The sequence below is a fragment of the Cryptomeria japonica genome, chromosome 2 (genome assembly GCF_030272615.1).
Source record: "Cryptomeria japonica chromosome 2, Sugi_1.0, whole genome shotgun sequence".
Lineage (NCBI taxonomy): Eukaryota > Viridiplantae > Streptophyta > Pinopsida > Cupressales > Cupressaceae > Cryptomeria > Cryptomeria japonica.
The window spans coordinates 661936449-661955244 of record NC_081406.1 but is presented as its reverse complement, the minus strand read 5'-3'; the positions used below and the strand labels follow the sequence as shown (position 1 = coordinate 661955244).

At 36.1% G+C, this 18796-nt stretch overlaps 1 protein-coding gene across 4 annotated transcripts in view; it reads left to right on the top strand.

Moving 5' to 3' along the window:
* LOC131061464 (uncharacterized) overlaps positions 1-18796 on the top strand; it is a 62770-nt gene that overhangs the window by 25261 nt on the left and 18713 nt on the right. For all 4 annotated transcript variants that reach the window (XM_057995173.2, XM_057995167.2, XM_057995161.2 and 1 more), the window contains 3 exons: positions 7036-7109; positions 8247-8406; positions 8594-8618. In XM_057995173.2, coding sequence (XP_057851156.2) covers positions 7036-7109; positions 8247-8406; positions 8594-8618 — 259 coding nt within the window. The remainder of the gene's footprint in view (positions 1-7035; positions 7110-8246; positions 8407-8593; positions 8619-18796) is intronic.

The following is an 18796-nucleotide window of genomic DNA, read 5'->3' as shown; positions in this document are numbered from 1 at the left end:
CCTAGAGCTGATTTTGATTATAGAGGTATGAAGGAGACGATCAAGAAATCCTTTGTGCATGTTCATCGCATTGAAGACATCTGGGTAGATCTCCACACAGAAGCCGAAGTCCTCAAGATGGATTACTGCAGGCTCACTGTTGAGCAAATTGTTGACTTGAACTTGGCAGATATCCCACAAGGGATGATTGATGACGGGCATATACTTGATCCTGAATACACTTCACAGAGGGTTGAGGAAGCTCCACTTCCTTTGATCCAACGGTCACACAAGGAGTGCATATCCATCCTTGACAGATTTCAGCCTATTTTGGCCAACACCAATGCATGGCTGAAAAGTAATGCTGTTAGACTTATCAAAATCAAAGTTGGTAAACAAGATGATTCTACAGGGCCTCTTGGACGGAAATTTGAGATTCAAATCGACAACAAGGAGGGTGCTTCATCTTCGGGCACAAGGATCAAGTTACGAGTCAGTTGTGCAGTAGTGCTCCCTCCTGAGGAGACGACTAATCGTGGGAAGGAAAAATCACGATTCCATGTTCAGGTGATCGATCTGGATAATCTAGAAGAGGGGCAACAATTTGACGATGCTCCTAAGTCTCTAGTTTTAGACTTGCCTCATGAGGTCATTCCTCCAGTTTCCATTGAGACGCCTCTTTCTCCTCCTGATTTGCTCGTGGATGAGTCTCCTCAGAATGCAATTCCCATTTCAGCATACGAGCCATCTCTTGATCATCAACAAGAAAGTGTGTTGAAAGTTCCTACGGATATTCCTACTTGCATCCAGTTATCAGAAATTGATACTTCCACTTTTGGTTTTGAAGAATTCATGAGGCAATCTTCATGCCCATTGGTAACTGAGCAAACCGTGGTTGCTGTCCCAATTGATATTCCTCCCAGGGTGACCACGGTGATTCAAACAGAAACTGCTTCTCCTTTGCCTACAGCTGCTATTGGAAGTGAGTTGATGACTTTGCCTCCATGGCTTAGTTCTTTCACCCTGAAAAGGAAGAAGCAAGAGATCTCACCTGATGCCTTTGACTACTAGCAATTCAAACAGTCGAGATCCAAAGTTGCTAAGAAGCCCAAGACTATCTCTAGGGTAATTGTTGATAGCAACAAGATGAAAGTAGCTAAAATTGTGGAACCTATTGCAGATAAGCCACTTGATGAAATGTTAGCTGTTGATTATAAGGCTACGAGGATAGAGTTGGGCAAGCAAATGCATGAGGTCATTAAACATGATGCTCAGTTTTCTGTTGCTTCATTGGTGCAAAGGTGTGATGATCTTTTAGCGAAAAAAGACAAGCTAGAAGAGGAAAACCGATAGCTTATGGCAGCCATTCATAAAATCACAAAACCTGTTGCTGAAGGGAGTAACTCCATAGGTTCTTCTGGTTCCCAAGAATCAATCCGTGGAGTGGAAAGGGCTGCTCAGAAAGTACAAGCACTTTATTCCTGGGTTGATCAACTTCATGATCAATGTGTACAAGTAATGAAAGACATTTTTCAAATAATGTCTAAGTTGGAAACCATTGAGGAGAAACTGGATCAGACTTCTAATACTTTCAAAAAGAATTTGGAAAGTGTTGAAGAAAGTTTGACAATCTGGCGTACCATGCCCCAACAACAGTTGAGTATTTTGCAGGAGCATTCCATCATCCCTTCCAGGGTCATGTACTTGGAATTTGAAGAACTCCTGGAAAACAAGACCCTTGTTCTTAAATCCCTCATTGAGGAGATCGGTGATGCAAGGAGATTCCGGGGTGAAGTTTATCGAGGTATTGTCTCACATTGTGAAAAGGCCTCTTGCAACATAGTAAGTCAGGATGGAGAGCTAATTCCAGAAGAAGTTTTTGCTGATTTACAAATGAGGATTCATAATGAATGGAGGAGCGAACAATTCTCGGCAGCTTCGATTCAAGCATTGATGAAACACCAAGCCTTTATGCATGAAATCCAGTCTATCTTGAATAAAAACAATTCTGCGCTCCTCCGTTGTCACGACACTATTGTGAAGACTATGGTTGTTGCCAAGAACACCCATGAACCGAATCCTGAGGAACTACAAGCGAGCATCCGGAGATTTCAAGGATTTATGTCTTCACAAAATGCAACTTAAGTGTTTTTTAACACTTAGTTGAATTTTCCTTTTTTGTAATTTTTAGTTGTAATTTAGTTTTGACAAGTTGCATGTAAAAGTATTTTTTTTTGTAAAATGCAAGTTACACATTACTTGCGCTTTTTTGATTACATGTAAATCAACTACGAGTTGTGTCCGATTAGGACTGTAGTTGGAATAAGTCTTAGTTAGTTGGAGTAACTCTTACTTAGTTATTGAATGAGTCTTGGTGGTTGAGAGAATCTCTCAAGTTAGTTAGGATCCTCCCACCTTTTTTTCAAGGCTCCTCTTCTATAAATACTTGAGGAGTCTATTGTAATTGATATCTTTTGGGAAAGCAAGCAAATACTTTGCCAAATTTACAGGAAGAAGTCTTTGAGCTTATGTATGTGGATTGAAAGTTTTTGAAGAATAATAAAGAAGGATTACTCAAGTTTTGAGTCTTTGAGCTACATGTTTGAGTTTGAATCTTTTTATTTCTTCTATGCAAAGTGTTTCTAAAGGAGCTTAGTCCAATCTGATTTGAAGTCTTTGAGCTGCAAGTAGAGAAGATTAATTAAAATAGGAAACTCTCTTGAAGGAGCAGCAAGTCTTTGAGCTTGCGTCTATTCTTAAGGAAAAATTACTGTTTGATAAGAAATAGCAGCAAGTCTTTGAGCTTGCATTATTTCTTGTCTTTGTGTTGAAAGAATAGATTATTCCAGTGTTTGAGCTGTTATCTTTTATTCGTTGTAAAATTTAATATAGCAAAGGGTAGATAGGACTTCCAATAGTCAAGTCTTTGAGTTTGGTATTGCTGTCCAGTCCCGAAGGAAGTGACGGAAGTCTTTGCGCTTTCAGGAAACTTCATTTCCTTTCTCTTATATCACTTAAAAGTGGTTACTGCTGTTATTCAATTGCTATCCTTTTCTGTGAAGAGAAAAGGATATTGTCTTTCTTGAAAAAAAAGAAGAAAGTTTGCTCTCCCATCCCATTTTATTTTCCAAGTTGTAGTTAGATAGGGGGAGCCTTCCCTTAATTAGGAGAGTTTTTACTCGTGTGCTGTGGTTGAAACCACAATTTTGTATATTTTCCCAAGTGTACAAAATTTTCAACCAACAGTATTCAAGAACTCTCATTGCACCATGATGACATGTAGAGGTCAAAACCTTGAAGTGTAAAGGAGAGGTCATACAACTATCTCAAGGCGAGATTATCAAGCAAAGATGGAGGATTGACTCGACCATAACAATGCTTCCCACCATCATCACCACATTGAGTGAGCTTGAGATGTTGAGTATCAAGAGATATTGCTCAACGCTCATTCATGATGATGAATCAAATCTACAAGTGCAAATTGAGGTGGCATCCCAATCATTGCTCACCCAATAAGAAGATTTCACATTAGCATGTTCGGATACAATGCACCCAACGCATCATATGGAGGCACAAACTCCAATGTACCTACCTCCATTATCTATTAGTCAAATATTCTAGAAAGTACATGTGTTTAAATATTGTAATTATTTCATTGGCTAAGAAGAGTTTGTTGTAACAAACCCTAATTAGGGTTTTCATCTTGTAATCTTGGCCATTGGTCTAAAATCAATCTTGGCCACTTATTGTAGAGGGAGCACTATAAAAGGCTTCTCCCTCTCATTTGCAAAGGTGAATAGTGAATAGTGAATAGTTTAGAAATAGTTAGCAGTTCAAGAATAGTTTGATCGCAGATAGCAGCTAGAGTAGAGTAGTAGGAGAAAGTAGAAATTGTTGCCAAAGTTGTAAATAAACTTCCTTTTCATTGAAGTTATGGTGGAATGTATTGTTTCTTTACAAGTGCATGGTTTCTTGTTGGATCTTCATGTTGGATGATGAATAATTAGATTAATGATGAAATTCATATATCCATACCACTAGTGATTTGCTGATTGTAAGTTTGCCTTGCATTGTCAACTAGAATTCTTAATGAGCTTAATTTTAATTGCTACTTGCCTCATTGATATGCATCGTCTTGATGGTGTCTATGTCGTTGGTAGTGATTTGAACACCATTTTGCTCTCCTTAGAAGATTGCACTAGATTTGTGGAGTTGTTCTTTGATTGCAAGCGGATCTTAGTTGAATTTCACTCAATCATTCATCATCTCTTGCATTCTTAGGAGTGGTGCAGCCCTCTTGAACCCTATCTCTTTTGCACTTTTTTTTTATTTTCCAAGGAAGTAGTTAGAATCTAAGTTCCAGCAATTCAAGCATTCATGTACAACGTAAGTCGCCTTGTGATTCCAGCATTATCACATCAAACCATTGAGTTTATCCACACGTTGTGACTTGACATTTGGAACCTTGGAGTTGTCTCATTCGATCACGAAGCATAGCATTTGAGAGACTTTGTTCAAGAGAGGATAAGATACCTTGGTATTTTATTCTGTGTTAGATTGTGTCTAAAAAACACATCAACAGTTGGTATTGACAACCAGTAGATACAAGTAATAGTGAAGGTTCTCAAGTTTTTTGGTTAGATTAGAGAAATTTATATTTTATCAAGTGACAACTTACAAGTCTGAGATGCTCTTTGGGATGAATGAAGCAATCTTGCAATTAAGACTTTTTGTCATAACCTTGTAGAAAAAAAGAAAAAGAAAAATTGTTGAGCATCTAGGACATTAATTACGATAGATCCATCATTTTGAAGGCCTTCATTACATATATGACTATTTCCTTTTAAGAGCGACATGATAATACTTGTAGGCCTACAATAAGCACTAGGTGATAACATATTTATAATGAGATTGCTAAAAAAAAACAAATCCCTATAAACTAGCTTGGGAAATAATTATTTAAGGAAGAAAGCAACATAACAACATCATATGAAAATTGCACAATTGTAACATGGTGGAGATAACATCCATCTTTATCAAAACCATGTTTCCATCCTCTCGCATTATAAAAATATTGGGGTATAAAGTTTTTGTGTTGTCAAGAATTTGTTGCCTTGGCCTCAGACTCAGCGTTGCATTCCAATGGTTGCACTTATTAGGTTTCAAGTATGATACACATTTACTAGGTTGGAAGGTGTCCTAGTGAGATTTTGTTGGTGCATTCTCTTCATGCTTGCTTGTTGCAGTGAGTTATAATTAGAAACTCTTTCTTGTGTTCAACTCTAACTTGAACAAAACAAAGTAGTGAATCTTTTCCACAATAGGTTGACAAATAATTGGTGAAGCAAACGACATTAGCAACAATGCAAAAAATTGATATAGCTGCGACATTTTATAGATAATGTTTGCTTCCTCCAAAACCTTGACCATTCTCTTGTAGTATAACAAACTTTGATATGTGAATTTATTGTGCTGTTGTATAAGGCTACCTTTTCTTTGCACCCATCCTTGCATTGCAAGGCTTATGTTTGGGTTTCAAATGTATAACAAGTTTTCTAGGTTGGAAGGTATTCCAAGGAGAAAAGTTGTTTGTTTCTCCTCCTGTTTGTTGTGGAAGTGAATTGTTATTGGAAACTCATTTTCTTGTTTGACTTTAGCCAGAACAAAGTGAATCCTTTTTGAATTCTCTTGTAGTATAACAAACTTTGATAAATGAATTTATTGTGTTGTTGGATAAGGCTACCTTTTCCTCGCACCCATCCTTGCATTGCAAGGCTTATGCTTGGGTTTCAAATGTATAACAAATTTTCTAGGTTGGAAGGTATTCCATCGAGAAAAGTTGTCTGATTGGTCTGCTTCTGTTTGTTGTGGAAGTGAATTGTTATTGAAAACTCATTTTCTTGTTTCACTTTAGCCAGAATAAAGTGAATCTTTTTTGACGATAGGGAGATAAATAATTGGTGAAGGAAGAAAGCAAGGTAAGCAACAATGCAAGGGGTCTCAAACGAAACTCAAAATGTTGAATAAAAAACATTACAGTGTTATTTGGATACATGATATTATGTTTGATTGTGGAAATCTAAAATCTTTAAAGCTCATAATAATAATGATGTGGAGACAATGTTCTCTTATTCAAAACTTTGGCCACCTGCTTACAGTAGAACAAAATCTTGGATATGGAGACTATGCTCTCATATTCAAAGCCTTGGCCATCTGCTTGCACTCGAACAAAATTTCGCTAAAGATTTTTGATGTCATCAAAGGCACTTGAACTTGGCCTTGCAATCCATTGTTTGTGCTTGGGTTTCAGCTTTCAAGTGCAATACTCATTTGCTAGGTTAGACGGCATCCCATAAAGAACAGTTGTACAATCATGTTCCTTCTGATCCCATAAAAACAATTTTTTATCATTGTTTTCCTATTGTTTTCTGTTGTAGTGAATTATTATTGGAAACTTATATTTCTGTTAAGTCTAACTTAAGCTTCAAATGGACCTGTATATTTCTGTTATTAACCTACTGTTTCGTTTTCTCTTATGTACAGTTGCTGCAAAATATGCGTTTGCTTTGCATGTCCAAAAAGACTATGGTTGTTGGCATAAGAAGCTCTAGCATTTAGTTTTCATATATAGTTTGATACACTGCAATAATTTTTGTGAGATATAATTTCATATATAGGTTATTCACATTCAGATTAGTTTATGTTGTAAAATCTAAGTTACTTGCCTGCAAATTAATTATTGCATATTTAGATTGTCTATGATGTGCATCTATTATTTCCGAATTCAATAACATATTTTTTTCCATGAATAGTCCTAAATAAGAGTTCACACACCAATGTTTTTGGCTTACTTTCTTTTAGCAGGAAACAAAATCTTTTGTAGTTAGTAGCAAACTTTCTATTCATTCTCTTTCTGCATTATCATATCAAAGATTTTGTGCTCTATCATACACCAAGAAGGAACAATGGTGTCTCTCATTAATCCATTAAGTAATTAAATCCAGTTTTGATAGGAGAATGTATAGAAATTGCTTACAATTGAGTTTATATTTGTAGATATGAGATACTGCAGAGGAGATCTTATTTGTTTGGGATCGGAGGGTGTTCTTCGCATCAGCTTTGGTTGTTTTGTATCCTTTAAACAAAAAATATTCCAATACTATGGCGATGAGTCTTGTTTTTGGAAAGGACATCTTATATTACTCTAGAGAAAGAATGATATACAGCTGTTGAGTATTATAAATATTTTGAAAATTTCACTTTATAGTAAAGGAAAGAAAGTACCTGGATGCATGTTCCGACTGCAAAAGATTTCACATCCTTCCAAAACCACTCAGAAATGTTGTAACATCCTGATGTTGAGGGAGTCATCTTCTTGAAAAGTAACTTTGCATCTTTTGGTCCAAACATAGCTGATTGCTGCTACTTAAATTGGCTACATGCTTTTGCAATTGTCCATGACCATCCAAGAATCTTCTACTAGAAGTGGTCCTCCCCAAGAGAGGGGCAGTAAAAAGGTAATCAAACTAAGCTTAACCAACCCTAAAACCCTCAATCTATTTCACACTTCCAAAATGTATTTTCAATTGTCTTGTCTCTTCACAAGCAATGCACAGGCATTCACAATAACCACCTCACTAGCTGTACTTTGACAGTTGAACCTTGATGTATCTCTGGCTATTCTAACAACTTCAAGTAGGATCGTACTTGCCAAATGACTGGCAGCCCTATTGCTATCCCACTTCACAATCATTGACCTGCCATTACCCCTTAAGTTTTGGGGAGAGAAGTGATGGAAGTCAGTGCATTGGGAAGGGTCAGTTGGGAGCAGTAGCATTAGATGGTCTCACTTGATTATATTTGATTTTTGCCTTAAATTTGGAAAGGGTTTTTTCAGTGCTCCACTTTGAATCTCTCTATCACAGTCCTACTCCTTGTAATTGTAATATTAAGACAAGCTCTTAGGAATCAGCTTTAGAGTTCTTGTAAAGGAATTTTATTTGGTGACATCAAAGTTGTGCTTTGATAAATCCTGCGAAGAGTGTTGTGGCTGCCTGATGTTGCTCTGGTCTCTTTGGGATCAAGAGTCTTTGCTTAATCATTCCAATCTTATTAATATGCAGAGGTGTGCAAAAAACACATGATGCTAATTATAAGTTCTGGTTAGACATTATTTTAATAACTTAATTTTCATTAATGTTTTTACCTGATTTGAAATGCAAGGACTGTCTTCATATTATTGATGCTATCCTTAACAGTTTTGCAAGGTATTTTACTTCATTATGTATATGAGTACTGTGGGTGTCACTACAGTTAATGACCCAAGAGATGCATGGCATACTGGATTTTGGCCAATAAAAAGTCTAATATGGATTTCTTGTCTTGTTGTACCCTTCTTCATACCTACATCAGTAACAAAGTTCTATGGTAAGTAAATTCATAGTCTTTGGCATGCCAGAAACAATGTTAGATAGCTTTCTGTTGTAATGTATAAGGTATTTTATGGGTTGGATGATATTTTTCAAAAGGTCTTTTTGATTTTCAAATTTGATTATAAGTGCTTATGCATACAAATTTAGTAGAAAAATATTTATTTAATTTTTGAAAAATGCAGGTGAAATTTCCAGATTCGGTGGTGGGTGAGTTTCTTATCTCTCAGGTTTTTCTTTTAAAGTACTAGAGAAGCTAACCTTAATATGATATTATTTTATGGTTATGTTTTTCATTTAATACCTTATCTACCAATTGAATATGTATTTTTCAATGTGGGTTAGAAATGTTCAAGTAAGCTATGTTTATTCTTAACCATGATTAAAAAAGTTTGAAAAGTCAAGCCAATTCATTGTAGTAGATATTTCACATCAAGACATTTGACTTTTCTATTGACACAATTTCTTATTTAAAAAATGCAGATCTTTTTAATATTATCCTGAAAATTAGTCAACTAGAAAAATAGGAATCATTTTTTTATTTTAATGTTTGTAATTTTTTAAACATAATTATCTTGAACAGCTATTGAAGGAGTTGTTGAAGTCATATTTATGAATAAATTACTCCATATTATAGTGTAAGACCATAGATGCTTTCAATGCAAAAGATCGATATATGCTAGGCATGCACACACACACATATTTATATATTGAAGAATTGCATCATATATTTTACATGAAAATTAGAAGATTTGCATGAGTTGAACTATTAGGAATGAAAATGCATTCTTATAAAAGCAAGAAATAAAGCACCTTAGTTTGCTCCCAACGGACATTTATTCATATCTCTAGAGAACCATGCTAGTTTAGTCTTAATTGTCAAGGCAATGTCATGTTTGAAAGCCTTTAGTTTCCTTAGATTGAATATGGACGTTTCTTGAAAATTTCCTTTCACATAAATCTCCACTATAAATTAATTGCATTTCTTTGAATGATTACCAAAGAGGTCAAAGAGTTCACAATTCACACTACATGTATGATATAAGATTACATATTGAAATTTAGAACTCTTGATAGCTTGATAGGTTGACATGCAAACAAAAAACAAAAATCAATGTCTACATTGCTATGTCATGATCATCCATATCAAGGTCTTCAACTATGTTGCTTTCCAATTACTCATCACTCTCAAACTCAGGTTCCTCTGTTGGTAGTAGAACTGGAGGTAATTCACTAAGGCCATTTGCTTCAACCACTTCATCCGCCATGGCTGCAACTTCTCAATCAAGAGAAATTTGGTCCCATTTTTCTAAAGGATCCTCCTTGTACCCAAGATCTACATGAGAGAGAAGAAGTGAGTTATGAATGTAAATCAGGTTCTCTGCTTTCTTTGTCCCTAATTCGTTCCTCTTCAGTGAATGAATAAAACCATAAGTATTACAATTTCTCTCACTAGATGGAGAGTTGGCTACTTGTGAGGGCAATCTTATTGCAAATGATTGCCACTCAGGGGTGTAGTGTTGTAAATCCACACACCCCATTGCAGATGGGGACCCCTCTTTTTCTCTTGCTAGCTTAGGTGTTTTGCTTTGTTTAGTTTAGGTGTGGCATTGATTTGTAGTCTCTTGCCTTAGAATGAGAAGGGTTTTGTTTGTCAAGTCTGGGACCGAGTCTAGGAATGAAATTGCAAAATCAAGTTTGAAGGTGAAAATTACTAGAAATGGGTGAAGTGCTGATCAAAGTGGTATGATATCCTTGGAATCGCAAGGATCATATGCATTTCCCTAGACAATGCAGGCTCTCCTTGTAATATTGTTTGGAATTGAGTGCAAGGGTTTGTCCTTGGGAAGGTATAATCAAGATAGAGTCTTCAAGTCTAGAAATTTGATGAAATTTGGAAAATTCCAAGCTTGATAAGGAAATCACAAGAAAATTCCAAGGTGTGAATGCAAAATGCAAGAAGAATTCAATGTTTAAACAACGGTAAAGATGAATATGAGAGAAATTCCAAGGAAAACCAAAGAACAATGAGAAAAATTTGACCTCCTTGAACAAAACAGAGGAAAAAATGTGAGATAAGGGAGGACTTTCGCTCAACAAGCTTTTCACAAGTATAGAATTTGTGGAAAAAAAATGCAAAGTCTCTAAGTTTCAAATGAAATATTAAGGAATAAGCAACATGAAGATTGAACAAACCAATATCATTTTCCTTGGATATGTTGCAAAATCCTTATAACTTGGAAAAATCCAAAAAGGAGAAAAATCCATGAAAATTTGGGAGCATAATTTTTTTTTCCATGGAATGCTGAAATCCCTGAAAACTGCCTTGAATTTTTCCTCAAGTGCTTGAAATCCATGACTTTTCAATGGCAATAATGTCAATTCTTCCATGCACTACAAATTATAATAATCCACAAAAAATTGATCAAGTGAAAATTTTTCCTTGATACCTGAAAATCCTCGAAGAATTGCAAGTAAGCAAATTTTTCCTTGACATGCAATAATTCACAAAAAAATGAGGTTGCAATAATTTTTCCATAAGTCTCAAAAATCCACAAAATTCTTATGAAGGGCAGAATTAATGCATGCACAAATCAAAAAATTTGCTTGGAAAATGAAGCGCTCAACCTTACATATATACCATTCAAGGCGGGGAGAAATAAAAGCATCAAAATCATGGCCGACTTAGCACAAAGTGAAATTGTAAGGAGAGATCGGCTTGGAGAATAGTCCAAAACATGTGAAATAAGTGAAATACAAGTCAAGGTTGGCTGGGATAATGAGTCAAACATGTGGATGCAAGGTAAAAATGAAATTCAAGGCAAGGAGGGTTGACTTCGCTTCCTCAAATGTGAGGGATCCATATAAGAAGAAGATCAATGCCTCTCATCATTATTCAAGCAAATTTGAATTCAGGAACAGACCTGAAGGTAGTTTCCAGCAACAAGCACAATTTTCCTGAAGAAAATCACTTCCAAATCCAAGTTGTATACAAGGAGAAGATAAATTCAACAAGAGGAGTAATCAGATTTGAAGTGGAAAAAGGTAATTTTAGTGAGAACTCAGGCAGATCTGAATGAAGGGTGAGGCATTATCAGGCCTAAGCTTAAATTCTCAAATTAAAGAGGAACATTTCCAGATTTCAAGAGGGCTTGTGAGACATTTTGGGAAATATTAATGTCGTCTTGATAATTTTTGTTTCATGATTTAATCTTGAGGAAGAAATGTCATGTAATATCTTTCAAATTTTCTCACCATAAGTTAAAAAATTTAACATTTAGTTATCGTTTTCATATCATGATCATCTTGCAACATTTTTTAAATTGACATAAAGGTTTCATCCACTTTCATGATATCTTTTTTGTCATTTTAGGTATGATTGCAATGGGAATGAAGAAGAACTTCATAAGGAGAAGGACATCACAACGTGGAGGAGCTCACAATATTCATGAGGAAGACAAGGCGATCGAGGAAATGAAAGATTTTCAAGATAAACATTACAACACGAAGGACTCAACAACATGATAGGGAGATAACATCAAGGTTCACTCTTCTTGATCAACATGTTCAAGAAGATCACAAAGAAGGATGGCTTCACATGATAGAGATCAAGATAGTGATGGAGAAGAAGAAGAACATCATGAAGAATTTCAAAAATGAAGAAGAAAATGCTCAATGAAGCCCAAGGACAAGGAAATTGCAAGGGAGATAGTTTCAAAAGAGTTAATCAAAGTTAGAAACTCATTCGATGGAAATATAAATAATGATGATTGAGTTGATGGAATTTGGGAATATGAACCATCACAATTAGTCAAAAAGACCAAATAATGTTGAGTATCAAGAGATATTGCTCGAAATGTAAAGAATTCTTTGTGATGAAGGCAAAAGTTTACACCAAGTGCAAGTTGAGGTGGCATCTACTCATCATCAACTAATCAAATGGTTCAACGTCAACATGTCTAGATTCATTGAACCTAACTCATCAACAAGTGGACATATGGATGCATTGAATGAAGTGTTGTCATCTACTCCTTGTAAATTGTGCCAATGGGGCTATCTTATTTTTCATTGGTCCCTTTTCTTAAAAGGATATGTATTCAAAGGATTTGTAATTTTCCCATTGGAGGATATTAAATATATGAGGTGTTAGTTATAACTACCTCACTTTAGGATTTCATCGAATTATCTAAAGTTTGCATAAAAAAAGAGGTCCAATAGAATGACGCCTAGTCATTAAGCAGGGAATCTTCTAGAAGATTTCGGCCTACATTTCTCTCTCTCTCTAGTAGCATATTTCATGAATTTGGCTAAGACTGAATTGAGTTCCTCCATCGTGACACTGGGTAAAGCTTCATGTTATGCATCGATCACATCCAAAGCATTTGAGCAAGCATCAAAGACACTTTTCCAATCTAGCATAAGCTTTCGTAAATTGTGGATGTGAACCACAAGAGAAACCAAATCATCTATCTAATTCTTCTTCAAAGATTCTAACTGGCTGAAGTAGATAAACTTCATCTTTTCTTTTGATTCTTCCAAGTTCAACCTGTTGGAAGCATGGATGTCTAGTCCCAATATGATGCCAGCCATAACCGATAGAAACCCTTGAAAGAGTCAACTGGCTTATACAGCAAGAGCAACACCACGAAAGCAGCAAGAAATGTAACAAATTCACAAATAGATCATATTAAAGCCTTAGAATTTCCAGCAATCATCATATTATCATCAAAGAACATCCGGTAATTAACCGGTTACATGCAGGCTTCAAGCCAAATACAACCCAACCAGAACTCCAAGAATCAACTAGATCACAATATGCGAATCTCAATCCTTATTCTAAGTTCTCCTTCCTCTGCCCTTACAAATAATTACATAAATTCATATTTATACCCATCGGAACACATCTGGGTCGGCCTCATAAGATTACATTCACCAATGTAGGAAAATGAAACGTGTAATTAGGTCGACCCTAAGAATTAGATAAATCTTTTTGGAAAATAACAACCAAGTGATGCGGTTCAGTAGGAAGGTCGGCCACACGCCAAAGAACATCGGACAAGACGCAAGATGGATCCACACGCCAAGAATCATGCCGGTACAGAAGGAAAACCAATCGGTAAGCACAAGAATTGTCCCAAAATCCAAAAACAGTCAACCGGAAGCGATATCTGACTGGAAAAGAACCCAAATGAACTGAAAATTTGGAGTCAAGCACATGAAACCGCCAAGAAACCAAAAATAAGATATGCCACAAAAAACGAGCAACTATCGGTACCAACTGGTAAGAACACAAAAAACAGTATAAAGAACTAGACAAGAACAAAACTGAAAGGAAATATTTTTGGTTGATGCAAGATTGCTCATCGATCAAGGATGCTCTTGCATCACAATAACTCTTCAATGGATGTAAGGATCTTGGATCGATCCTTCCATTGCTGTGCAATCCTGTCTTTCATGATCATAAGCTAACTTTCGTACAGACAATGAACAATACTATCCCTAAAAATCATAAACATCTCCCTCCTGGATCAATGTGGGCGTAGGGATTCGGTTCAACACCCTAGACGAGGTATACTCTTCTCTTGTACTAGTTGGAAATCATCCCAAACTTCTCCCAAGTATTGCATCCTAAATAGGAGCATTGATGTCTTATCAAATGCTTGGACAAATTGAGCTAGGAAATCATCTGCTTGCTTCGAAATACCTTCAATCCACTTTCCAACCTCCTAAGCAAATCAGAAAAAAGTAGGGCTCCCCATTTGCAATGTGGTGATGTGTGAAAACGTCACAACAAGCCCCAATAGTGTTTTATATTTTAATGAATGGTTCAATCTAATATATTAGGTGGAATACCTCTTGCAACTCAAGCATCCTATCCAAAAGATATGGAGGAAGTTGGGTCACAAAATATAGTCCAAATAGTGATCGCCCCCAAGAAAATACAATTGGCTCTCGATTGTGGAAGCATCTGTTGAAGAACCAACTGGGTGGTCGATAAGTAGGAAAAGCTCTAGATTCAGTGGTTATAAATCAACCTAGGTTGCTTATGCATCTATTGGTGGTTATGAGTCAATAGGATTTGGTGCTTAAGCTGTTATCTTCGCCTTTGTCTATGCATTACTTTTGGGAACACTTCCAAATACACAGATAAAGCACGAGCTCCAACAAAGCTCCAACCGAATTATTGATGGGTATCTTGTTTATCACACACAATGTTTGTGCAGGTATCAAGAGATTGGTGTACAAGCATATTGATTTTGATGCAAGGCAGTATCTAGAGATTGATTGATTGATTGCCAAAAAATCCGGGCGGCCCATGTGTGCAAAGTTGTAGGGAAGTTAATCGAGGCAGCTTATAGACACATTTGATTTGTTGTGTGTTTGCCATGAATAATGCACTCAAGTAAAATTGATTGGATCAAAATAGTTGCTACCAATGCTTGAGATGTGCAAATGTTTATTTACAACCACTACAATTTACATGCACTCTTCAAACCTTCTCTAAGGAGGAATTCTTGAAACCTCTAGAGGTTAGATATGCATTGTATTTCATTCTCTTGGAGAGGATGCTTGAGTTGCAAGAGGTATTCCAACTAATGATTATGACAACATAATGGAATTGGTGGCTTGAGTCTAAGACCAAGTAGGGGAAGGGGGTGAATGATGTGATGAAGAGAGATGTTTTTTAGAGTGATGCAAAATATATTAACTCGATCATTACACCAGTCTTTAAGTGATTAGGGGATGCCAATGCACCTAGCTTTGGAAAGGTGTATGAGTGCATTGATATTATGTTTGACCAAATGAAGGCTATTGTGCAATAGAAGGAACCTGCATTGCAATTCTACAATGAACATATGCAATCAATCATTCATCACAAATGAGAGAAGCTTACCACTCTATTGCACATGGCTTCTTGTGCAAAAGCCTAGCCAAATTACAACTATACAAGATGTTGAGTTGAAGGTAGGGTTCGTGAAGGCCATTCAAAAGATGTATGATTCTACAAAGTTTAACATCATTAATACTGTATGGACAAAATTTGTCACTCTTAGGGGATATTTTGCAGAGTCCAAGATAGATAGGTAGACTATGGTAGAGAAGTATCCAATTTTGTGGTGGATTATGCATGTGCCTACTTCTTCTTTTGCTAAGAGGAATCGGTCTATAGTCTAATTATAGCTTCACCCACTCTATTAAGAGGAACAAGCTGACCTTTAGGAGGGCAAAGAAGCTTGTGGCTATACATAGCGCTTTGAGTCTCGTTGATTGAGACATATGTACAAGGAGAGTCCAACATCATGATGGGATGTAGAGCTAGAGGAGCTAGCACAAGTTGATGATGATGCTATGCAAATAGTGTCAATTAGTATTGGTTTAGAGGAGCTTGAGCATATGGTGTCTAGTAGTTCTAGTGATGAGGAGTTTAGAGATGATTAGAGGCATCACCTCAGGCCATTTCGTCATTTTGAACATCTTTGTAATCATTGTTATGGAATTTTGAATATAATAAAAATTTCTAATTCAAATTTTCATTGTTAATGTTCACTTCAAAGTTCATAATTCAAATGTTCAATGTAATCATCGCAATGTATTACTATTTAAAACTTTACTATATAGTAGTTTACTAGTATGCCAAATTTTTATTTGTAATTCTAATGCATCTTCTTATAACTACTTTTTCAAATACTATATGTATTTGCACTACCCCCCACCACCCAAGCTGTCGTTCCCCCTGCCATCCCCAAATTTAGGCCCTTGATCCCCTTGCCCCCAAAATCCATCCTCTTGTCAAGAAACTCTGCAGGACTAGGATAATTTCAGAAATTAATGTTGTAATAAAATTGAATGATAATTTTATAAGGAAACAAAAACTTGCAAAAATCGCTGCACTCATGTCCAATGGTTCCCAATGCCACTTTTTGTTGTCTAAAGGCTTCTCCTTGCTTGCCTTTATTGTCTATTGGCACTCCATTGCTGCCCTATGTTGTCATTTTTCTTTGGAATAAGCCTTGTGTCCACTCTCTTGTTCCTTCTTTGTGCTCTTTATTTCGTTACTGGTAACTTCAATTAAGTTCTAGATTTAATTTTCATGATTTCTATTGTGTAATTATGTGCGAAGCAGGCTTTTAGGGTTAAAACTGTAATTTTACCTTTTAAAAGTTTATTGCTTGCGTTTAAACTTAAACAGATATGTATGGGGTATTAGGCCTCCTTTGGAATTAATGATGGCTTGGAGCACTTGGCCTGGAGTCTTCATTCTTGGGAATGAATGGGGGATGCTGATGCCCTAATAATGAAGAAGATGGCTAGTAAATATTTTGTAGCCAATACTCTGTACCAATTGAATGTGGGGATGCAAACTGGTGCACCCCAACCCCAAAATGTATGCATGTGTGAATGGGTACTTTGGTGATGGTTGGGCGAAATGAGCCTGGAGTCTCTGGTCCACGGAACAAGCAAGGGATGTGGATGTATTGTAGTCAGAGAGGATGGCTATGAAATATTTTGTATGTAATCTATTGTCTCAATTGAATGCACAGACAAAGAACTTGGACATCACCTCCAACAATGCACGTGTGAGTGTGAGCATATATACCTGTATGTGTATGAATGTGCATGTAGGTGTGTGGATGCACATATTTGTCTGCTTCACATGGTCTTGTTTTTACGATTCCTTTGTGGTTTCCCAGCTCTTTAATTGCAAGGCTTCAATTTTCTATATTTACGGAGTGCTTCTGAAGTATACTTCTGAGTTGGATGCGTGTCTTGCTTCCCTACACTCTTCGTTGATATTGCCTACATTTGATAGCTTTGTGGTAGATGGATCAATGTGATGAGCATGTCTTGGATGGAGGGTTGACTGATTTTTTCTCCCATTCTGTCAAATTTGTGTACAGATCATATTTAAACTTAACTAGATGCAATAATATTGTTATTCCATCATCAGTTTTTCATTAGCTTCCTTGAGTTCTATATATGTGATGTCCCCTTCTAGCTAGAGACATCCCTCTAGCTTGTGATTAGCCTATCAAAGACCCTCGTAGGCTAGTAGGATTGGATAGAGGGTCACCTTGGCGTGGAGATCTTCCGGGGACAGAGCAGAGTACACTTCTGGGTTGCCAGAGTTTGTTTATGATGAGTTTTGCTTTGAGTTTGGCTTGGTTAGGCTTTTTTTAGCAGTTGGAGATGGACCCCTGCTATTTTTAGCAGACATCACGATCATATGGGTGGTCAACTGGTGAGCTCCAGTTTCAGATGGCATAGCTAAATTCAAAGTATTCGTGGAGTTAGACAAGTTTGAATAACTTAGCATTTATTATTAAGTGATTTAATAATAAAGTTATAAAGTGACTTTATATTATAATCACTTAACTTGAGGGTCAACTCATCATTAGACGGGGCCATGTTTTTAATTAAATTATTTGAGCCAGACTATTGAAATATTAAAATTAAATGCCCATTTAATGATTAAAATCGTTTCGACACCCAAAGTGAAATTAAATGAAACTACAAGCAAAATTGTAATTAAGAGGATTAGGGTACGATTTGCAAAAAGGATATATAGCATTGAGTTTGGAAAGAAGGGCATGGATTGCTATTTTGCTATTTTGACATTGTGAAATTGAAAGGGTTTTGCTCTGGAGACTAGGGTTTTCAGTCACCATTGGAGGACATAGTTGCTTCAATGTTCACCATCTGAGCTGATGAAATATTCAGTGATATTTGGTTTCAAGAAGACTTCATTCAGAGGTCTTATTTGCATCTAATTGTGCAGAATTGAAGAATAAATTCACGGGAAATTATTGCAGATTTATTGAAGAAATTTTGGTGATTAACAAGTACGGTACGGATTGTTATAGTACCACCGTACAGACTGCTACAGTGCCGCGTGAACAGTAAAAAAAATTTAAGATTAAAATTTGCAGTTTGCAGATTTTCATCTATTGGGACAGTAAAAATCAGGTTTTTATCTTACATTGTAATGAATTTGTTTTTCAGGCATATTGGCCATAGAACAGAACAAACATTCCCTTGATAGTCTCATAAATTAATTCCAGCAGTAATATTATTGTTTCAGTATTATTTTAAGCATAGGAGTTTATTTCAGTATTGTATCATTGCTCATCATTACCAAAAAACACAAAAAGTCCATAAACATTCAAAAACCAAAACAAATTCAAATCAACTGCATTCAAAAGAAACAGTCAGCAGAGGAGAGCCAAGTTGGGTTCTTACAATATAGAAAATGCTTTTATCTCTTTTCAAACATTGATTTTTTACAATTTAACAAGACAGTTGATATTGTTGTTCCATCGTTTGGTTTGTATATACTTCTTTGAGTTTTATTATGTAGGACTTGCTTCCCTACACTCTTTGTTGATATT